We start from the raw sequence: 17441 nt of genomic DNA, 5'->3' as shown, positions 1-17441 counted from the left end.
TAAATTAGATGTCACGTGTCAATAGCAATCCGTCAGGACTATGCTGAGACATAACATGATCCTCTTGCTCTGCTTAATATTTCCTTCTCCTCTGTCCTCAAAAAAACATATTATCTTTTTTTTTTTTTTTTGTGGAAGCATTGCCTTGGATGCTGATTTCTATGGCTCGGGTCCTCTTCAGAGTCTCTTAAGAATGTGGTACATCATCCTCTTATTAGCTGGCCTACCTTATTTTTTTTTCTTTTAGAAACATACACTGTGTTTTACCAGCATTAAAATACCGCTCATGAAGTGATCCAGATTGCTCTCTAAGTGACCTGTCCTCGTTCTTTACTACTCCAGCAGTCTGCGCATCCTTTGCAAATTTATTGCAGGTGATTTTTACAGTTTCTTCCAGATCATTGATTTTTAAAATTGAATGCAAGGCAAGGTTTGTAGAGAAAGGTGATAAGTTTTTATTGCATCAGTGGCATAGGTGGGGGGGTGGGGAAAAGCAAACAGACAGGCTGTCGGGTATGTCATCTTTTTCTTTTTTCCAGAGCCCTTAAAAATGGAGTAAGATGGAAAACAACTGTACTTCTTGCAGAGTCACTCCCAGCGCTGCATTTTGAAATTAGTTCTCTGACTTCAGCGTAATACTCTATATTGGTTTGATCTAGTACTGGTATTTTTTTTTAAATTAAAATCATAGAATGTGTAAGGTTGGAAGGGACCTTTGGAGGTCATCTAGTCTAAACCCCCCTTCCCTGCAGTAAGTAGGAACATCTTCACTAGATCAGGCTGCTCAGAGCCCCATCAAGCCTGGTCTTGAATATATATGGGGGTTGGGCTCGATCTCTGGAGGTCCCTCCCAATCCCTAAAATTCTGTCAATCTCCAGGGATGGGACCTCCACTGTGTGTCTGGGCAACCTGTTCCAGTGATCTACCAACCTTATATCAACGTATGGGCTGGTTTTCAGTAGGTGATGTAGGGTTCTTGGGATAACACCTCAGTGTGCGTGTCTTGGCAAGCCAAGCTTAGCAGGAAAATGCTGTTGAAGACCACTTCTCCATGAAGTTGTGCTGTTTGATGCTTTATGTCTATCCTTAACTTGGACTTAAATGAGCCAGTTTCCTACATTGTCCTGATCACCACTAAGCAAACTAGGCCATTAATTACCCTACTCGTCCTGCTTCAGAACAACAGCCTTGTTCCTGTGGGCATGTGAAACATCACAGCAGCATTGGGATGTGTTCAGCTAATTGCCCATTTGGGCTCCTCCATGTGAAAAGGTGTCTGCTACTGAATGTAGTTTGTTTTAAACAACCACTAGAATAATCCCTACTATGAAGCTGACTTCAGGTTTCAGTATTTATTGTTACTTAGTGTTTTCCTCCCCCTTCTGTATTGTCACTTATTATTGCCTTCACATCTTCTCTTGATCAAGTTGGTTGAAGTGATAAAACCTGTAGGCTAGCAGCAAACCTTGGTCTTGGCTGTACGGTGAAGTCAGCTGTACGAAGTACATTTGTATTCAGCTTTTGTCTATGCAAGAGAACATAAATATTAGCAATAAAACCAGCACAATTTTAGGAGCATAATTAGAAGATATATCTGTGAGGAAAATTGACAGGTTTTGGCTTTTCTGTGTAGTGACAAATTGTAATATTTTATTACTGATACCAGTCCCTTATAATTGCTTAGGCTTACTCAGAAGTTAGAACTCTTTGTCTTTTCCCCTTATGTTTTGCTGACTATAATGAGGATGAATATTCAGAGCAGGAACTAAGACCAGTAAGTTGCTTGTTCAGGAGGGAGCCAGCCCTATCATGGTGCAGCACAGTGGTGTTTGTGGTTTTGCACCAATTCTATTCCCAAGTTTTTACTGATGTGGACCAAGGCGGTGGCTGAAACCTCTCTAGTGGGCCTGGGGTGCTGCTAGCTTTCTTCCTTCAAAGTGAGGTGATGGGGAGTCAAAAGGCAGAGTTAGGAGGGAGCCTGTTCCTTACGGATTGTGGTAGAAACGGTGGATCTGCTGCTTTGGGCACTAAAAGAGAAGGCACTGTTCAGCCATCTCATTTCAATCCCGAGGGTGCTTTAATTGGTGACTCCAAACATCTGTGATTCAAAAGGCCAAAGCCATTTGATTAGCATCTAGAAACAATGCTGAAATAGGAAATACTTCAGAGGTGCAGGTGGCATTGGCCAGCCTCCTGCTGGGACGAGGCCTGGAAGATTTCAGGAGTCCTGCAGCTTCTCCCAGCCCTTGTGTCCTGCTGTCCCTCGTTCACATTTGTGCTGCCTGGCAGCAGAGTTCCCCTGGCAAAACAGTGTTTGTTCAGAGACTTTGGTGTCATCTGCTACGGCTGAACCACGCAGAATCACTAGGTTGGAAAAGCCCTTTGAGTTTGAGTCCAACCATAGACATGTGCAATTAGGTACCTTTCTGAGTAATTTGGTTGGCCAGCTTTGAAAATGGTTGGCTCGTTGGCTGCTGGAATGAATTAATTGCTGCTTAAGAGCAGAATTAAGTAGTAGGATTGCTGTCTTTAAGTCAGACGGAGACAGCAGTCAGCCTGAACACTTCTGTTTGTCGGTACAACCTGAAAGCAACTGCTAGTCCAAACTTGAATATAAATTTCACAGAATGAACAACTTTTGACATACTCACTTGACATTAGGTGTAATATAAAGCACGACTAAGTTTTCAGCTGTTCACTTGGTTTCGGAGCGGTAGACGGTACCTCTTGTGATTTCAAAGACATTAGCTGAAAATGTTTACATTCCCTAGTATTGCAATTTTTATTTTTCTCCTACGGTAATTGTATTAATAGCTATTTTGCAGTGGTTTGTACATAGTTGGAAATACTGTCCTAGTATTCAGAGATGACCTGTAATTAATGCTGGTTTCCTTAATAGAAAAATGCAGATTTGGAAACTAATGTATTGTGAAATGTCAGAGTTGGGGTTTTTTTGGCTGCTAACAGACTGTACATCTGGTTAAAATACACAAGCAAAATTAAAAATGTTTCAGAGTAAAAGGGTGTTGATGCAATTTTCTTCAGTCTAGAATTGTCACGCTCAAGCTCCAGTTTATAAATTGCTAGTGATGGATGCTGTAAAATCAGAGGTCTCACAAGTGGCTACTTTTCTTCTGGGCTTGTGCAATATATGTTTGAATGTATGTATCCCTCTAGGCTCATCCTGACAGTAGCCAACAGTATTGCCCTCAGTTTTCTAAACTGGTGGAAAGAAGAAGGAAGGAAAAAATCCATTTGGCACCCAGCAGTGACCGCTCAACTGGCTGTCCAGTGTACCTAGCAGATCTGTGCGTGGATACAGTAAGTTTGAGATGTTACCTTTGCTTCCATAAATGCACGTAAACATTGTGGTTTAGGGGCTGTCTTCTCTCACAGTCTTGCAAGAAAAAGGTGTCATGAAGCAGACGTAGGTCATTCCACCCTCTCTGTGAGGTGACTTGCGAACAGGGCTGCTGACACTACTAACGCCCAACATTGGTTATTTCACAGGCAGCCCTGTGTGGAGGCGAACTCCTGCTTGCCTTACTGCCTGGAGCTCGCTGTAGCACTGCTGACTTAAAGCTACCTGTGCCACTGGGAAGCAGTCTTCTGGCCCCTCCTGTCTGTGGGGACAGGACAAGGGGTGATGGCCTCAAGTTGGAGCACAGGGAGTTCTGCACCAATCTATGGAAGAACTTTGTCCCAGTGAGGGTGCCCTGGGACAGGCCGCCCAGGGGGTGTGGAGTCTCCTCCTCTGGAGGTATTCAAGCCCCGTCTGGATGCCTCCCTGTGTGACCTGCCCTAGGGACCCTGATTTGGCAGGGGGGTGGACTTGATGAGCTCTGGAGGGCCCTTCTAACTCTGTGAATCTGTGAACTGCTGTGTAGGAATGGTAGTAAACATGGAGGGATTCCATTTTTTAAATGTTTGATTGATTTTAAGAGTCCATGAAAAAACAAAACATGATTAATAAGTGCAAGGCAAGCCAGTGCAGCAGAGTGAGTTAATGGGACCCACAAGGCACCTGAAGGAGCTGCAGTTTGCTCCTAGTGAAGTAAGATATGATGATCTCTCATAACCATTAGCAAATGGCAATACTGTAATCTTTCCTTATGTGTATTATCTGTTTACAAGGCATCAAAATAAATTGCTTTTCATGGGGGTGAAAACCTGATCTTTCACAATTTTTAATAAAGATAGCTTACTAAATGGTCTTTATGTACCTCCCCAAAGGGAGAGAAATTACAGTAACTAGTGATCTTCTTTTATTCTGTTAAGGCTTTCCTTCACACCTCTCTAAATTTCTTCTGAAATGCTTACAAAAGAATGTAACTTCTAATATACATTGTCTTGTGAAGGGCTTTCTTCACATGTTGTCCCATGTCACCTGTGCAAGAAGGTGCTACAGGAATACCTGCAGCAGGAAGTTGTGGAGCTGTTCTGTACACAGACAGCTTCTTCCTAGCCCTTGGTAATTACAGGCTCTCTTAGATGCAGGCGTGGGAAGCCTTTTATCCTGTCAGTTTCACTGCCTGGACATGAATTCATGGTGGCAGTTAAAAGTAAAAGGCTGTAATTTTTAATTTACTTAAATTTTGGCCTCGCTGTTGCCTCGCAGAACTTGTGGTTTGATGATATGCCGCGAGAGTTTTCTTTCCAAACTTTAAAATCTGTATATTTTCTTTTGCTCAGAGGGAAAGAGTCTGCAATTGTCTGTCACCTTCCTTTTTCTTTTTTCCCTTTTTGTCACTGCAAATAAAGGTGGTACTGAAATCCAAATATCTCTTTTCCCACCCTCAAGCTCCCAGTCTTTCCCATCCTTCTTTGACTTATGCTTTCTGTTTTCCAATTAGGGTGTATTTCAAAATCCCACCTGTATTTTGATGATATCTTGATCTGGATGCCCAGCGCTGAGCACACACTTCTAGCTCAAGGCTACTTTTGAATTACAAGAGAGTGTGGGCTGTTTGTTAGTACGGTCTCCTGTGAGCTGCTCCTTCTGCATTAGTAAAAACCAGAAAAAAGTGTCTCTATTGCTCCATGGCCAGCAAACAAAAGGAAGGAAAAGCAGATCCTGGCCCTGCTTGGGTGAGCTTAAGGCCTGGCTCAATAGCAGGATGTTAACGGCTGCAGAGCTGCTTTGTCCCCACAGCACTGGGGTTTTGGGTGGCAGCAGCTGCTCCACTTTCCCTGGATTTCATTGTTGGTTCCTCTTCAGTCCCTCATGTCTGTACATGAGGGTTAAGAGCTTTCTAAAACAAATTGGGTGCAATTTATCTGACCTTGTGGTGTGGACAAGTTGCAACTGTCAAGGTACTGAGCTGCCAGGTTCTTAGCCCCTGGATTTGGCTGGTGGAAAAAGGGAGAATCTCTGGCACCTCTGCCTTCCCTTCTCTTGAATCCAGAGTTGCTGATGGAATGCAGGGCACAAGGTATGTTGCTTTATTTCACAGCATGGGCCGCTTGAAGTGGTACTGGGTGGACTGGGGCTCCAGATGTGGAAGAAACTCTGTTCAACGTTAGTTAGGAGAGTCTCAATTACATTTTATTAAGTAAATGGAAAATTTTCTATTAAGGACAAATCCTAATAATGATATTCTGCACACAGCTCCAGGTCAAATTGGATTTACCATACCATGCCTTTAATATATCAGAATTTTTTATTATTTTAATAAAGCACCATTCGTGTGACTAATAATACATTGTATTTTACTCACGACCTCATTAGTTTCTTAAATATTTGCCTGATGGTTATTCTTCAGTAAGGAATGGTTTGCTGTCTTGGGACTAGCTTGGGTTGATCCCGGCTCAGGCAGTAGCCAGTTCAGCCTCCAGCCCGATGCATGCTTTCACATTTAAAATAATCATATAATTCCTTGGCAAGAGAAGGTGGTGATTTCCCAGCATTACCCCTATTTACATTTTTCACAGGGATAAACCAGGGCCCATTGCTCTTGCGCTGCTCTGCAGCCCGCTAGGTGATTAATGCAAACTTCAGCAGCCATTTGTTTACTTGCCTTCTGCTACCCCTCTCTCCTTCAGCAGGCCCAATTCTGTCAGCCATACCTGCTAAAATAAAAGGGGGGGGGGGGGCAATCAGAGCCAATTACTTGGTTTGGTTCTATGTGCCTCTCTTTAATGAAAGAGAGCTGAGGGGTTACTTCACCCTTCAGCCTGTTGGGCAGCCTCTTCATCTTTTTATAGTGGTATAGTATTTGAGATTATGGGAGAGCAGTGGGAGTGAGAGGGACCTGGGGGGCAGCAGGATGACCATGACCTGTAATGTGCTCTTGTGGCTAAAGCAAATGGCATCCTGGGGTGTATTAGAAGGGGGGTGGTTAGTAGGTCAAGAGAGGTCCTTCTCCCCCTGGTGAGACCTTACCTGGAATGTTGTGTCAAGGTCTGGGTCCCTCAGCTCAAGAAGGACACAGAACTCCTTGAAAGAGTCTGGTGCAGGGTCATCAGGATGACGAAGGGAGGGGAACCCCTTCCTTAGGAGGAGAGGCTGAGGAAGCTGGGTCTCTTTAGCTTGGAGGAGACTGAGGGCTGACCTTATTAATGTCTATAAATATGTAAAGGGTGAGTCAGAAGGACAGAGTCAGGCTCTTCTCAGTGATGGCAGCGATAGGACAAGGGGCAGCAGGTGCAAGCTGGAGCAGAGGAAGTTCCATGGGAATGTCAGGAGGAACTGTTTCCCTGTGAGGGTGACGGAGCCCTGGGACAGGCTGCCCAGAGAGGCTCTGGAGTCTCCTTCTCTGGAGACATCCAAACCCACCTGGACACATTCCTTGGTGATTTAGTCTGGGTGATCCTGCTCTGGCAGGGGGGTTGGACTAGGTGAGCTTTCGAGGTCCCTTCCAACCCCTAATGTTCTGTGATTCTGTGATGATACTGGTTAGTCCTTGTGCATCACCCCAGAAGTCTGTTACAACAGACCGTTTTGGACCTCAAAGCATTCCTTCCCTTCTGGTGTTGCCATCAGAATTAGTCTTACCTGGTGGCGGCACGCACCACCTCAGTTGCTTGCAGTCACAGCAGCAGAAGTCTTACACACATACATATGTGTGTAAGTCTTACACACATACATATGTGTGTAAGTGTGTATATATATACACACATATATAAAATTATATAAAAATTAAGCCTCACAGTACTCTGTATTAGTTATCTGTATGCCAGGAGAAGCCAGCCAGGGCAGTTACATGTATGGCATAGCCACAAGTCAACCTGTATGGCCTTGACCGTGCTCGCTTGCCCTTTCAGCGGCATCCCCATCCTTTAACCAAATCATCTGTATATATTTTGGTGTTTATGCTTGATGAACTAAAGCTTAAATGAACAAACAAGCAAACGAGCTTTTCCGCAGGCCCCTCTACGCCTCTGTCACAGTCCGGCATTTCAAAGTGCAACCCTCATTGCATGTTCCCTGGAGCCGGGCTGCAGCTTACTGAGCCTGAGTCCCTCCTGCTGCTCTCATTCATGCGTTCTGTCAAACAACATTTCCTTTGACTTATTTTTTTCCTTCTTTCTTCTTATTTTTTGTGGGTTTTTTTAAATACAAATCTTGTCTGAGCGCTTCAAAGCAATTAATTCAGCACTCCGTGATTGCAGCTGCTGAATAACTGTGTGTTAGAGTATTTTCTTTCTCAGGCAAGTGATGTAAAATAGTTGCTCCCCTCAATAAACAAGTTGTCAAATGTGATTAGTTAATGGACCTGTAATCAGGCAGTAGCATAAAGGTAAGGAGTGGGTACGCACGATGTGAAAAGTGGATCTTTAAATTAAAGCTATAGGGGAAGATTTTTCCCATAGGAAATCTTGCTATCGGTGCTGCGATAGACTATTTACCATTTCCTAATGATTAAGTGACGAGCATTAATTAAAGAAAACAAGAGATAAGTCATTAAGCATTGCGAATTAAAGATGCACTGCTTGAGTCATTTTCAGGCCGTGGCTGGGAGCTTGGGCCAGTGCCTGAGTCCCTGTGCCTGAGCCTGCCCTCCTGTGTAAACTGATACGCAGCAGAAAGAAACCCCCACTTTCTTAAAATTAAGGGCAAAAAGATAACGTACTGACCAACATTAAGCCCCAAGAGCCTGAAAAGTGTCACTGTAAGTCACCAAGCTCATAACTTGCTGGACTGCTCATGGTCAGATGCATCGGAAGAAGCAGAAATGGGGGCTCGTCCCATCGTAAGGAGAGGGAACATCTCCAAGAAACATGGGGGTTTTTTTGCTGTGTGAATGCTGAATTCCACACTAACTGCAGTTAGATGCAGGTTCATTTTCTGCTGCGGAGAATTTTGGGTCACGTTGACCTCTAGTAAATCCAAATGTTACTTGATGACCTCTAGTAACCCTGTGAGCAGACCTTTGGGTCAAATTGAGCTCTAGTATCTCGTATGCAAATTGATGATGTTTAGTAAAGCCAACTGCTAACTGATGACCTCTAGTAACCCCATGAGCAGAATTTTTGGGTCAAGTTGACCTCTAGTAACATCAGCTGCTCATTGGTGATCTCTAGTAATGCCATGAGCAGAATATAGGGACAACTTGACCTCTAGTAACCCTATATGCCTAATCAATGACCTCTAGTAACTCCATGAGAAGAATTTTGGGGTCAGTTTGGCTTCTAGTAATCCCATATGTTAACTGATGACCTCTAGTAACCCTATGAGAATTTTGGGTCAAGTTTACCTCTAGTAACCCCATATGATAATTTATGACCTCTAGCAACATCCTCAGGCTGAATTTTGGGTCACGTTGACCTCTGGTACCCTCAACTGCTATTGATGACCTCTAGTAATGCAATGAGCCGAAGTTTTGGGTCAAATTGAACTGTAGTAACCCCATATTTTCATTGATGACCTCTCGTAACCCCATGAGGAGAATTTTGGGTCAATTTGACCTCTAGTAACCCCATATGCTAATTGATGGCTTCAAGTAACCCAAGAGATGAATTTTGTGTGAATCTGACCTCTAGTAACCCTATATGCCTGATCAATGACCTCTAGTAACCCCAACTGCTGATTGATGACCTCTAGTAACCCCATGAGCAGAATTTTGGGTCAAGTTTGCCTCTAGTTACGCCAACCTTTTGTTGATGACCTCTAGTAACCACATGAGCAGAATTTGTCAATTTGACCTCTAGTGTCCCCAGTTGCTGACTGATGACCTTGAAGAAACCTGTGTGAGCAGAAGTTTGGTTAAAGTTGACCTGTAGTAACCCCATATGCTATTGATGAGCCATCCCATCATGGGGGAACACTAGGACTGCCGAGGAGGAAGCAAGTGGCAGAAGAGGTTTGCTAGATGGTGCCATCTTCCTCCCATATTGCGGCTGGTGTGGGGACAGCACGTAGGGCGTGATGGCTTATGGGGTGGCACACTGTACGGCTAAATGAGCATCAAAGCCAATTATCAGGCAGCAGGTTAAACCAGAGGAAGGCCTGTCCTGTCTGCTCACATACAGAAACCATGGGAGACCTCACGCAACCAGCTCTGAAGCATCAATGCTCGACCCAGGGCCAGGACATGGGATGAGGAGACCCCATGTTGAGGAAAATGAAGGGCAGTGCTGTCTCTCCCGCTGTCTCAGGGAGACCCCTCCCATGCCACAGGTAGCCCTCTTGCCCCCACACCTGCTCCTGGACCATCCCCTCTGCGGGACCAGTGGCAGGAATACTGTGCCCAGCTGTGCGTGGGGGCTGGACCCGGCTTCCCTGCCTGTGCACCCAGGCATGCCCCAGGCTGCCTCTCCCCCAGCTGATGTTTCCCCATCAGTTCCCAGCACGCACCAGAAATTATTATAATTTTAAAATATTTTTTCCGAGCCTTTTTTCCCCCCTCAACCACAGCAACACCTTTCTTTAAGCCTTGTCTAGTGGTGACATCATCCCAGCCCGTACCTGCTCTGCAGTGAGACCCAGGGAGCAGCTTCCCCGATGTACCGCATGTGCATCCCAGCTCCTGGAACCACTGGTGACATGCAGGCATCATCCCATCAAAAGCTATTCCTGCAGCCAGCCTGGACACAGCCGGGCTTCAGTGCAGGCACGACTTAAAAACAGAGGCATGCTGGCCGAAGATCCTGTCTCATCCTCTTTTGGGAAACAGCAAGCTGCTTTTTCTTTGATCATCACTTGTGGGAGGAAAAGCCAAAGTGGGCAGGATTTCAGGTAGGGCGGGATAACGTGTAACCCATGGTGGTAAGAGAACAATGAGAAAGGGAACAGATAGTAACATTTTTTATTAAATATTACAGTGGATCAAAAAGTACAAAATATCTTTCGCCTGCTATTGTGATTGGGAAACTATTGGCACATAATACAGTATCAAAAGCATTAATAAGTACAATTTGGAAAACATACAAAAAAAATTGAGTGTTTATAGTTGGCTCAGCTTTATTTCTGGTAGTGTTTAAACTAACGCAAAGGTTACTCAATAACCTTTTAACTGGGAAACTATATAATATTACTGGGCCATTTTTATATATATACAAATCATCACCTTACAGAGCATATAGGCTACGTAACTTGAATCACCAAAAAAAGTATACAATATTTACAACAAAAGAAAGTTAAAAAAGTATAAACAGCTAGTAGATTATGCTGCCATTATTGGAACATATTTAAAACCGGGCTGGGGGGAGAGGGGATAGAGGAGGAGGAGGAGAAGGAAGAGAACGAGTGAAGTATCGGCCACACGTACAGCAAACACCACAGGAAGTGCTCATGGTAGCGCTGCCAATGCTGCTGGCGCAAGGAGTCCCATCACTGGCTAAAATATCATGACAACTGCCAAGCCGGGCCAGAAGCGACCTCGCTGAGCGCTGCAAGGAATAAGGACCCCAGAGGTGGTCTCCCAGGGTGGCAGTTAAATTAAAATGGGGCAGGGCATGCTGGCAGAGGCAGGCACAGCGCTTGCCTCCTGCCCCAGCTCCAGGGATACCCGGCCAACTTCTCCACAGCTGGGACGACCCACTTCACAGCACTGTGCAGGCAGACGACTGGTGCCTGGCAGCACGCAGCCGAGACCGACCTACTGCAAATTGCCGGCTCTTTCTCGCCCGGCCTCGCCGGGACAGGGGATTTGCCTGGGAGTCAGACTCTCCTGCCCAGGCATTTCTCGAAGTCCCTCTCTGCTTGTGGTCAGAAGCTACATGCGAGCCGTTTGCCGCCAGGCTTTTTATTTTTCCTTTGAATCCCACCACCTTTAGCATTCCTAATGAATCCTGGAACCAGCTCCTGGTAAAATAGATTTATGACTCTATCGCCAATTCCTTCGCAAACCTACTGACAACAATGGTCTGGTTGCACAAAGAAAGGCTTGTACAGTTTTGTTCAGCAATAAGGCCCCCTGAACTACAATGATGCAAACAAAGCCCTAAGACGTTGTTAATAACAAAAATTTAAAAAAGAAGAAAAAAGACTTCTCAGCCAATGGAGAATTCAAGAGACTTTTGGAAGTTTTCCAGGATTTCTGCTGGGAGTTTTTAACGCTCCTGTTAGGGGGCTGCGCTACCACCTCTCTTCCTTTGCCCCAACGTTTACGCCCAGTGTTGTAAAAACTCCTCTGGCTGCATGACAGGTGAGGAGGCTTCCTCCCCCTCTTGCCACCTCCCCAGCCTGGCGCTGCCCTGGCATGACAGCCCCCCTCACACTTCCAACAGGACATAACCCAAAAGGGAAGCTGGACACTTGGCATTAACAGATGCAGGACTCCAGGACACGTGACTCAACCGAAACAAGAGAAGCATTTGCTTCACCAAACACATGACGAGCTTCCATTTGCGTTTGCTGTGGTTTTTTTTACACTCCCTCTCTCCCCTTCCCCGCTCCCCCTTGACCTCACTCCCCCGCACCCCCATCCCCAGACCCCTGATTCTCATGTGATTCAGATCTAGTGCAACTTTATATACCAGAGATATCCTCCACACCGCGGCCTCTGCCCGGCTGAGCCTGCGGTTCCGTTTTCCTGTACAATTTGTGGAGCATCAGGATGTTCGGTGCTGGCACATCCACGTTGTAAGTTCTACTAGCCTGTTTATCGATCAATTAAATACAGTTTTTACCACAGAAATATAAAGTATTTAATTGAAGAAGCTGGATCTTTAACAGTAGATGAGTATATTGTTCTGGTTTCCACCTTTGGATACTAAGTATGATACATTATATATTGTATTTGGCTTCATATCACGGGAAGGTTTAACGACATGCCTAGCATGCAAAGTGTTTCGTAGCAGTTTCCGTTTCTCTTTCTGCATGGATTATGCTGTCTTGGATCGGTAACTGAGATGGTTTGAGTCACAACCAATTTTCACATTGTAAAAAAAGCCTCCCAAGTCACACCTCGCTTTGTCGATGTGCTACGCTCAGCTGCGTGGTGGTGACGTCCTGCAAAGCGAATGCACATCCACAGGGAAGCTCTTCCATCAGGAAAACCTGTCCCCCCTCCACACCTGGGGCTTCCCCCCTGTGAAATGATGCCCATGGAGATGACAGGATCCCTGCCAGGGAAGGACCATCCTGACCGCCCCGCGCAGGTCCCTACCTGTCCTGCCTAGCCTGGTCGCTCACGTGGCACAGCCCCATTAACGCCTCCAATCCGAAACAACACTGGCACCTCTCCTAAAATCCAACATCCTCAACATCCCCGTGCACCGCGAACGCATTCTCTGGACTCAGCTGTCAGCCAGCGGATTTGTGCCAGGGTGGTGGGTTTCATTTTGTTTTCTAGACCGTTCCTCTGGTAGGTGGGAGGGTTTCATAGCCTTAAGTACAACTCTCCACGAATACACGGACCATGATACAGAGGGTGGTGGTGGGGGGGTGTGAGGGGAGAAAGTGGCATAGGAGCCATCGTGATAACAGGAGCGAGAGGTGCTCAGCACCTCGCAGGGGCGGGCGGTGGGGAAAGGAACCTTGTTGGCATCCTTGCACCGTAACATCACCTACAGCGTGTTTGTAGCCTTTAAGATCAATCTGAACCAGTTGCTTCAGTTTGTAAACAGTAAACGTTACCACAAAAAACCAAACAAACCCCCCAAAAAAGACCCTAAAAAACAAACCAAAAAGGGAATAAAAAAGCTGCTCGGAAGTGTAAAGGAACTGGAAAAAATGACAAACACGTTAGGGGGGGAAAAAAATTAAAAAAAAATTAGGACAGCCACAACCTTTAAAAAATGTTGCATATAGAATGATACTGTTTAATTAAACACCCCCGCCTTCCCCCCCCCCCCCCAAAAAAAAAACCCCCAACAAACCCAACCCAAAATAAACATAAAGAGCACAGTATGTACTGGACAAACAGAACTATATAAATTATTGGGACCAAATGTGACACTGGTACTTTACGAAGTGGATATGTACAGTCAAATCAAACAGTGTTTTACCCTTCTGTTCTACTAGTGTTAAAATGAAAACTCTATTGCCGTCGTACTATACATTGCATTGATTGAATCTTTAAAAAGTCAGGGAAAGTTACCCCAAAATAAAAAAAACAAAACCCAAACCCACATCCACCAACTGCAAGAATTCTTGGCCCACTTCTCCTTTTCCAGGTTCACCTCGCGTCCTGGACTTGTTTGCGCTGATGGTGATGATGACAATGATGATGCTCAGCCTCCAGTCCTCGGCTCAAAGGCAAACGCAGCCGTGGCCTGGGCCGTCACGGTGGCGAGCTCAGGACTGGGCCTGTGTTTCCATGGCTCCCTTTGCACATGCGCTCTTAACCGTATACCAATCCTTTCAGAAAACGTGTACACAAAAATCAAATTATATATTTTTTTCTTTCTTTTTTTGTTGTTTTTTTTTCTCTTTTTTTCTTCATTTGATTTTTTGTTGTTGTTGTTCGTTTGTTTTCTTTTTGGCAGGGATAAGGGGCGCGGGGAGGGGGTGGGGGCAGGCTGATGTGGGACCCAGAATTAAAGAAAGCAGTCCAAGTCCTGTCTCCAAACTCTGAAGCACTCTGCTGGGTGGGATATGACTGTGTCCTGGCTGACCAAAAATACAGATGGCTAAATCTGCCAGACATTGTCACGGGGGCGAGGGGAAGGAATGTCGCTAACTTAACTCTTCTCCTCAGACCTATTTTTTGTGTGAACTGAGGGGAGTTTACAGTTTTGTGCTGGGGTGTACAGAGGACAGCTGGGAAGGTGGGAACGTGGCTTGAGGGTTTATAGCAGCTAAAGGATAAATGCTGTTATGCAAAAGGTCACCGTAGGAACTTCCTACAGGTGTTGCTGCAGCTAAGTGTCTGTACAGTTGCTGAGAGCTCGTGGGGGACGTGAGGAATTGTCTCTGCACCATGAAGGAGTGAAGAGCCAAAGGCTGCATGAGCGGGGAGAGCACGGTCTGGTTTTTCAAGTACTGCAGGGGATGAGAATACCCGGGTGGGAGGCGATTGTTCAGCCCTGTGCACAGGCTCCCCGGGTACAAGCCCGGGAAGATGGCGCCAGAAAGGGGAAATTTGTGGCTTTCCAGCATGCTGCCAGAGTGGAGGCCGTGCATCGGCTTGCTGCCTTCCCCCTCTGGGTCGGGAACCTTGTCTTTCGCCAGGGTCTCCTTTGGTAAGTGCAGAGGAGAGACAGCTCGGATTTTTTTTTCAGAAATTACTTTGTCCAAGTCCTCCAGGCTCCGTTTCAAAGGCCTGGCGGCCCCCACGTTTTGAGGGCTAGTTCTGCGGCTGACGATAGGATTCATCATCCCTTCCATCTTCCTCAGATTCTCCAGCCTCTGGGCCTGCTGCTTCCCAGACCTGTGGAGCAACTCGACGTGTTTTTTCGGGGCCGTCATGGCCATGGGGGACACGCGGCAGGCTTTGGGGTTACAGTCTAGGCTCACCGCCTGACTGCTCGCAGGCTGGAACAGGGAGATGCCTTTGCCTTCTTGCTGGGCCATGGATGTATGAGGGAGGCTGGAGCCTGGAGCCTTTGCTGTCTGTTTGTGTACGCTCTTTGGAAGACTCAAATCTGTTGGCTGATCATCTGAAGAGGCCTCCGCTGCCACCTTCTTCTCTTGCTGATGCAAAGATGGGCGATAATTTAAACTTAGTTTTTCTTGGTGTTTGTGTTGAGTAAAAGTAGAAATATTTTCAGACTCTCTGAACATGTCCCGGGGGAGGTACTTTGATGTCTGTTCATTATTAAGGTGGTGTTCTGTGTGCCTATAAAGGCTGTGCAGATGAGGTGATGAATAAAAATCTGCCAAGAATGCGGGCACATAGGAGTGCTGCAGTGCCCTTTTCTCACTCATTTTATCTTTGCAGTCCTGGATATCCGTCTTCGGTACATACGACTCTGCAAGTGAACTGAGGTGATGTTTTGAAAAATCACAGCGCTGATGATCAGGTTTACTTAGCATGTCATGCTTTAAAATGTCATTGATCGATTTCCTTTCTTCCTTGGTTTTAAAACTCTGGACGTGTTGTATGACCGAAGGCCTATTAATCGCTACGGGATCAGAACTAGGGGCATGGGGACCTTGTGATATGCTTGAGGACAGCTCGTCTCTGCTGTTCAGTTTCTTTTTGCTGATCAAAGGTGGAGGAGAGCCGTAAGGGTAGCTACACGACAGGGCTGCCCTGCTGACCTGCGACAGCAGCTTCTTCTTTGCCAGGGGTGACATGATGCCCGGATTACCCTTGGAGTAGATCAGCGGCGTGTAACCAAACGTGGAGTCGTCGTTCATGGACCCGGGCAGCTCCTTCTCCTTGAACATGTCGAAGTTCTGGACCACTAGTACTTTGGGCGTTTGCTTTAGTGCATTGTGGATATCTTCATTTCCCAGCTGGTCAACTTTCACCGTGCAGTTTGCGATGTAATCGGCCATCTCCGGCAATTTGTCATCTTCCGTGTCGCTCTGAGCAGGCAGCTGGACCGGGAAAGCCATGAAGGGCATTTCTGGAGGCTCGCTTTCTAAGCTGTCGGTGAAAGCTTTGTGTAGCCTTTGTTCAGGCTTCGTGTCTTCCAGGGCATCTGCTGGGGGATGCAAGTGTTTCGTGACGGTGGCATCCAGCACGGTGTCTTCTTCTGGGGGCACTGGTATACCTGAGAAGGAGGATGGGTGCTGGACCTCCTCCTTGGCTTTGTCAGTGTTCATGCTGTTTCCTGTTGGGTCCGTCTTTTCCAGAGGCAGTGGCCGACCTGCCTCTGGTAAAAGAGGTGGAGGGCCTTGCACAGGTTGTTTCGCCTCACCCGCTGTGGGATGTTCAGGGAAATTCTTCTGGTCTGCTGATTCTTGATCTTTCTCTTGTTCTGACAAAACCTAATAAAATGATTCAACAGACAGCAGTAAGAACATGGTGCATTTTGGCAGCCCACTCCTAAGATCATACACAGTGCAGCCTTGGCTACTTTTAGGGAAGTGCTTGTCAATCACCTTGCTGGAACCGAAAGGCTCCAACGCCAGGTACAGGACCCAAAGTAAAGAACCACACAAAGAAATATTCCGACCCTATGATGGTCGCAGTAAGGCATTTCAAACCAGCAGATGTTTGGAACCTGCTAAGAGGCAGCAGTGGCCTGGCCGGAGAGCTAAAGGCTGAGGTTATACTCTTTTATCATTAATCAGGCAAACAAAGGAAAGCAGATTTCACACCACCAATGGTAAGACTATAGAAATTTCTCCCACCGGCCAACTTCACCTATGAAACCACCACGGTTCCTGTGTCTTTTGCTTATATAAATCTCTCCACCGCAGCTATCTTAACATTCGGTGATCACAGAGGAGATCACTCACACCCACATCTGCGTTAAAGTGTGAAAACGATAGAAACGGCGTAGCAGGAATCCCTATTGTAGGCAGCAAATCACCGCCACGGCTTAACTAGGACACACATTTTTTTTATTTTTTATTAATGGATTAAAATGAAGTTGTCAACACTTGGTACATGTGCACACATGGCTTTTATCCCTTATCGTCAATGGGGCCCGCAGCTCTTTCTGCTCCCCCATTAATAAAGCTTGTGTGCACAATTCACACCATTCATCCCATTATGTAGCCGGCTGAACTGTGACCCACAGAGGTCACTAGAGCATCCCATCTGCGATCCAGCTGACTGACAGCCCTTTACAAAACTGCTGTCACTCTCCTCTGACACGTTGCAGTAGAAGGTGGTCATAAAACGGCAGCATTGTGTGAGCCCTTTATTATTATTGTTTTCTTTCTTCGTTGTAAAGATAAGGTGCATCGGGAAAGTTATTATCTAAGTGCTGCTTTATGGTCTTGTCGTAGGAGCGGGGGGATTGGAGAAGGTCCTAACGATTCAAATCCTCTCAGAGATTTATTTCTTTGCAGACGCTTTTAAATATTCCTGCCTATCTGGCTGGCCTATTAGTTACAGCGCCTGTTTGGCATCCTAACTTCTTCTTAAACTCAGAGCTGCCTTTTTGCAGCCAAATACCATCATTAGGTCCTTTACAAAGTACTGTCGCTAGTCTC

At 46.0% G+C, this 17441-nt stretch overlaps 1 protein-coding gene across 2 annotated transcripts in view; it reads right to left on the bottom strand.

Annotated features, from left to right (window-relative positions):
- Positions 1-13258: 13258 nt before the first annotated feature.
- The window catches only part of ARID5B (AT-rich interaction domain 5B), a gene marked incomplete at its 5' end in the record, with an annotated part of 119858 nt that continues 115675 nt past the window's right edge, over positions 13259-17441 (bottom strand). For both annotated transcript variants that reach the window (XM_084264923.1, XM_084264922.1), the window contains one exon: positions 13259-16265. In XM_084264923.1, the coding sequence (XP_084121049.1) occupies positions 14115-16265 (2151 nt within the window). In that variant the 3' untranslated portion in view covers positions 13259-14114. The remainder of the gene's footprint in view (positions 16266-17441) is intronic.

This window comes from Gallinula chloropus (assembly GCF_964237585.1).
Source record: "Gallinula chloropus genome assembly, chromosome: 5".
Taxonomy (NCBI): domain Eukaryota; kingdom Metazoa; phylum Chordata; class Aves; order Gruiformes; family Rallidae; genus Gallinula; species Gallinula chloropus.
This window is presented reverse-complemented; position numbering and strand designations above follow the sequence as displayed.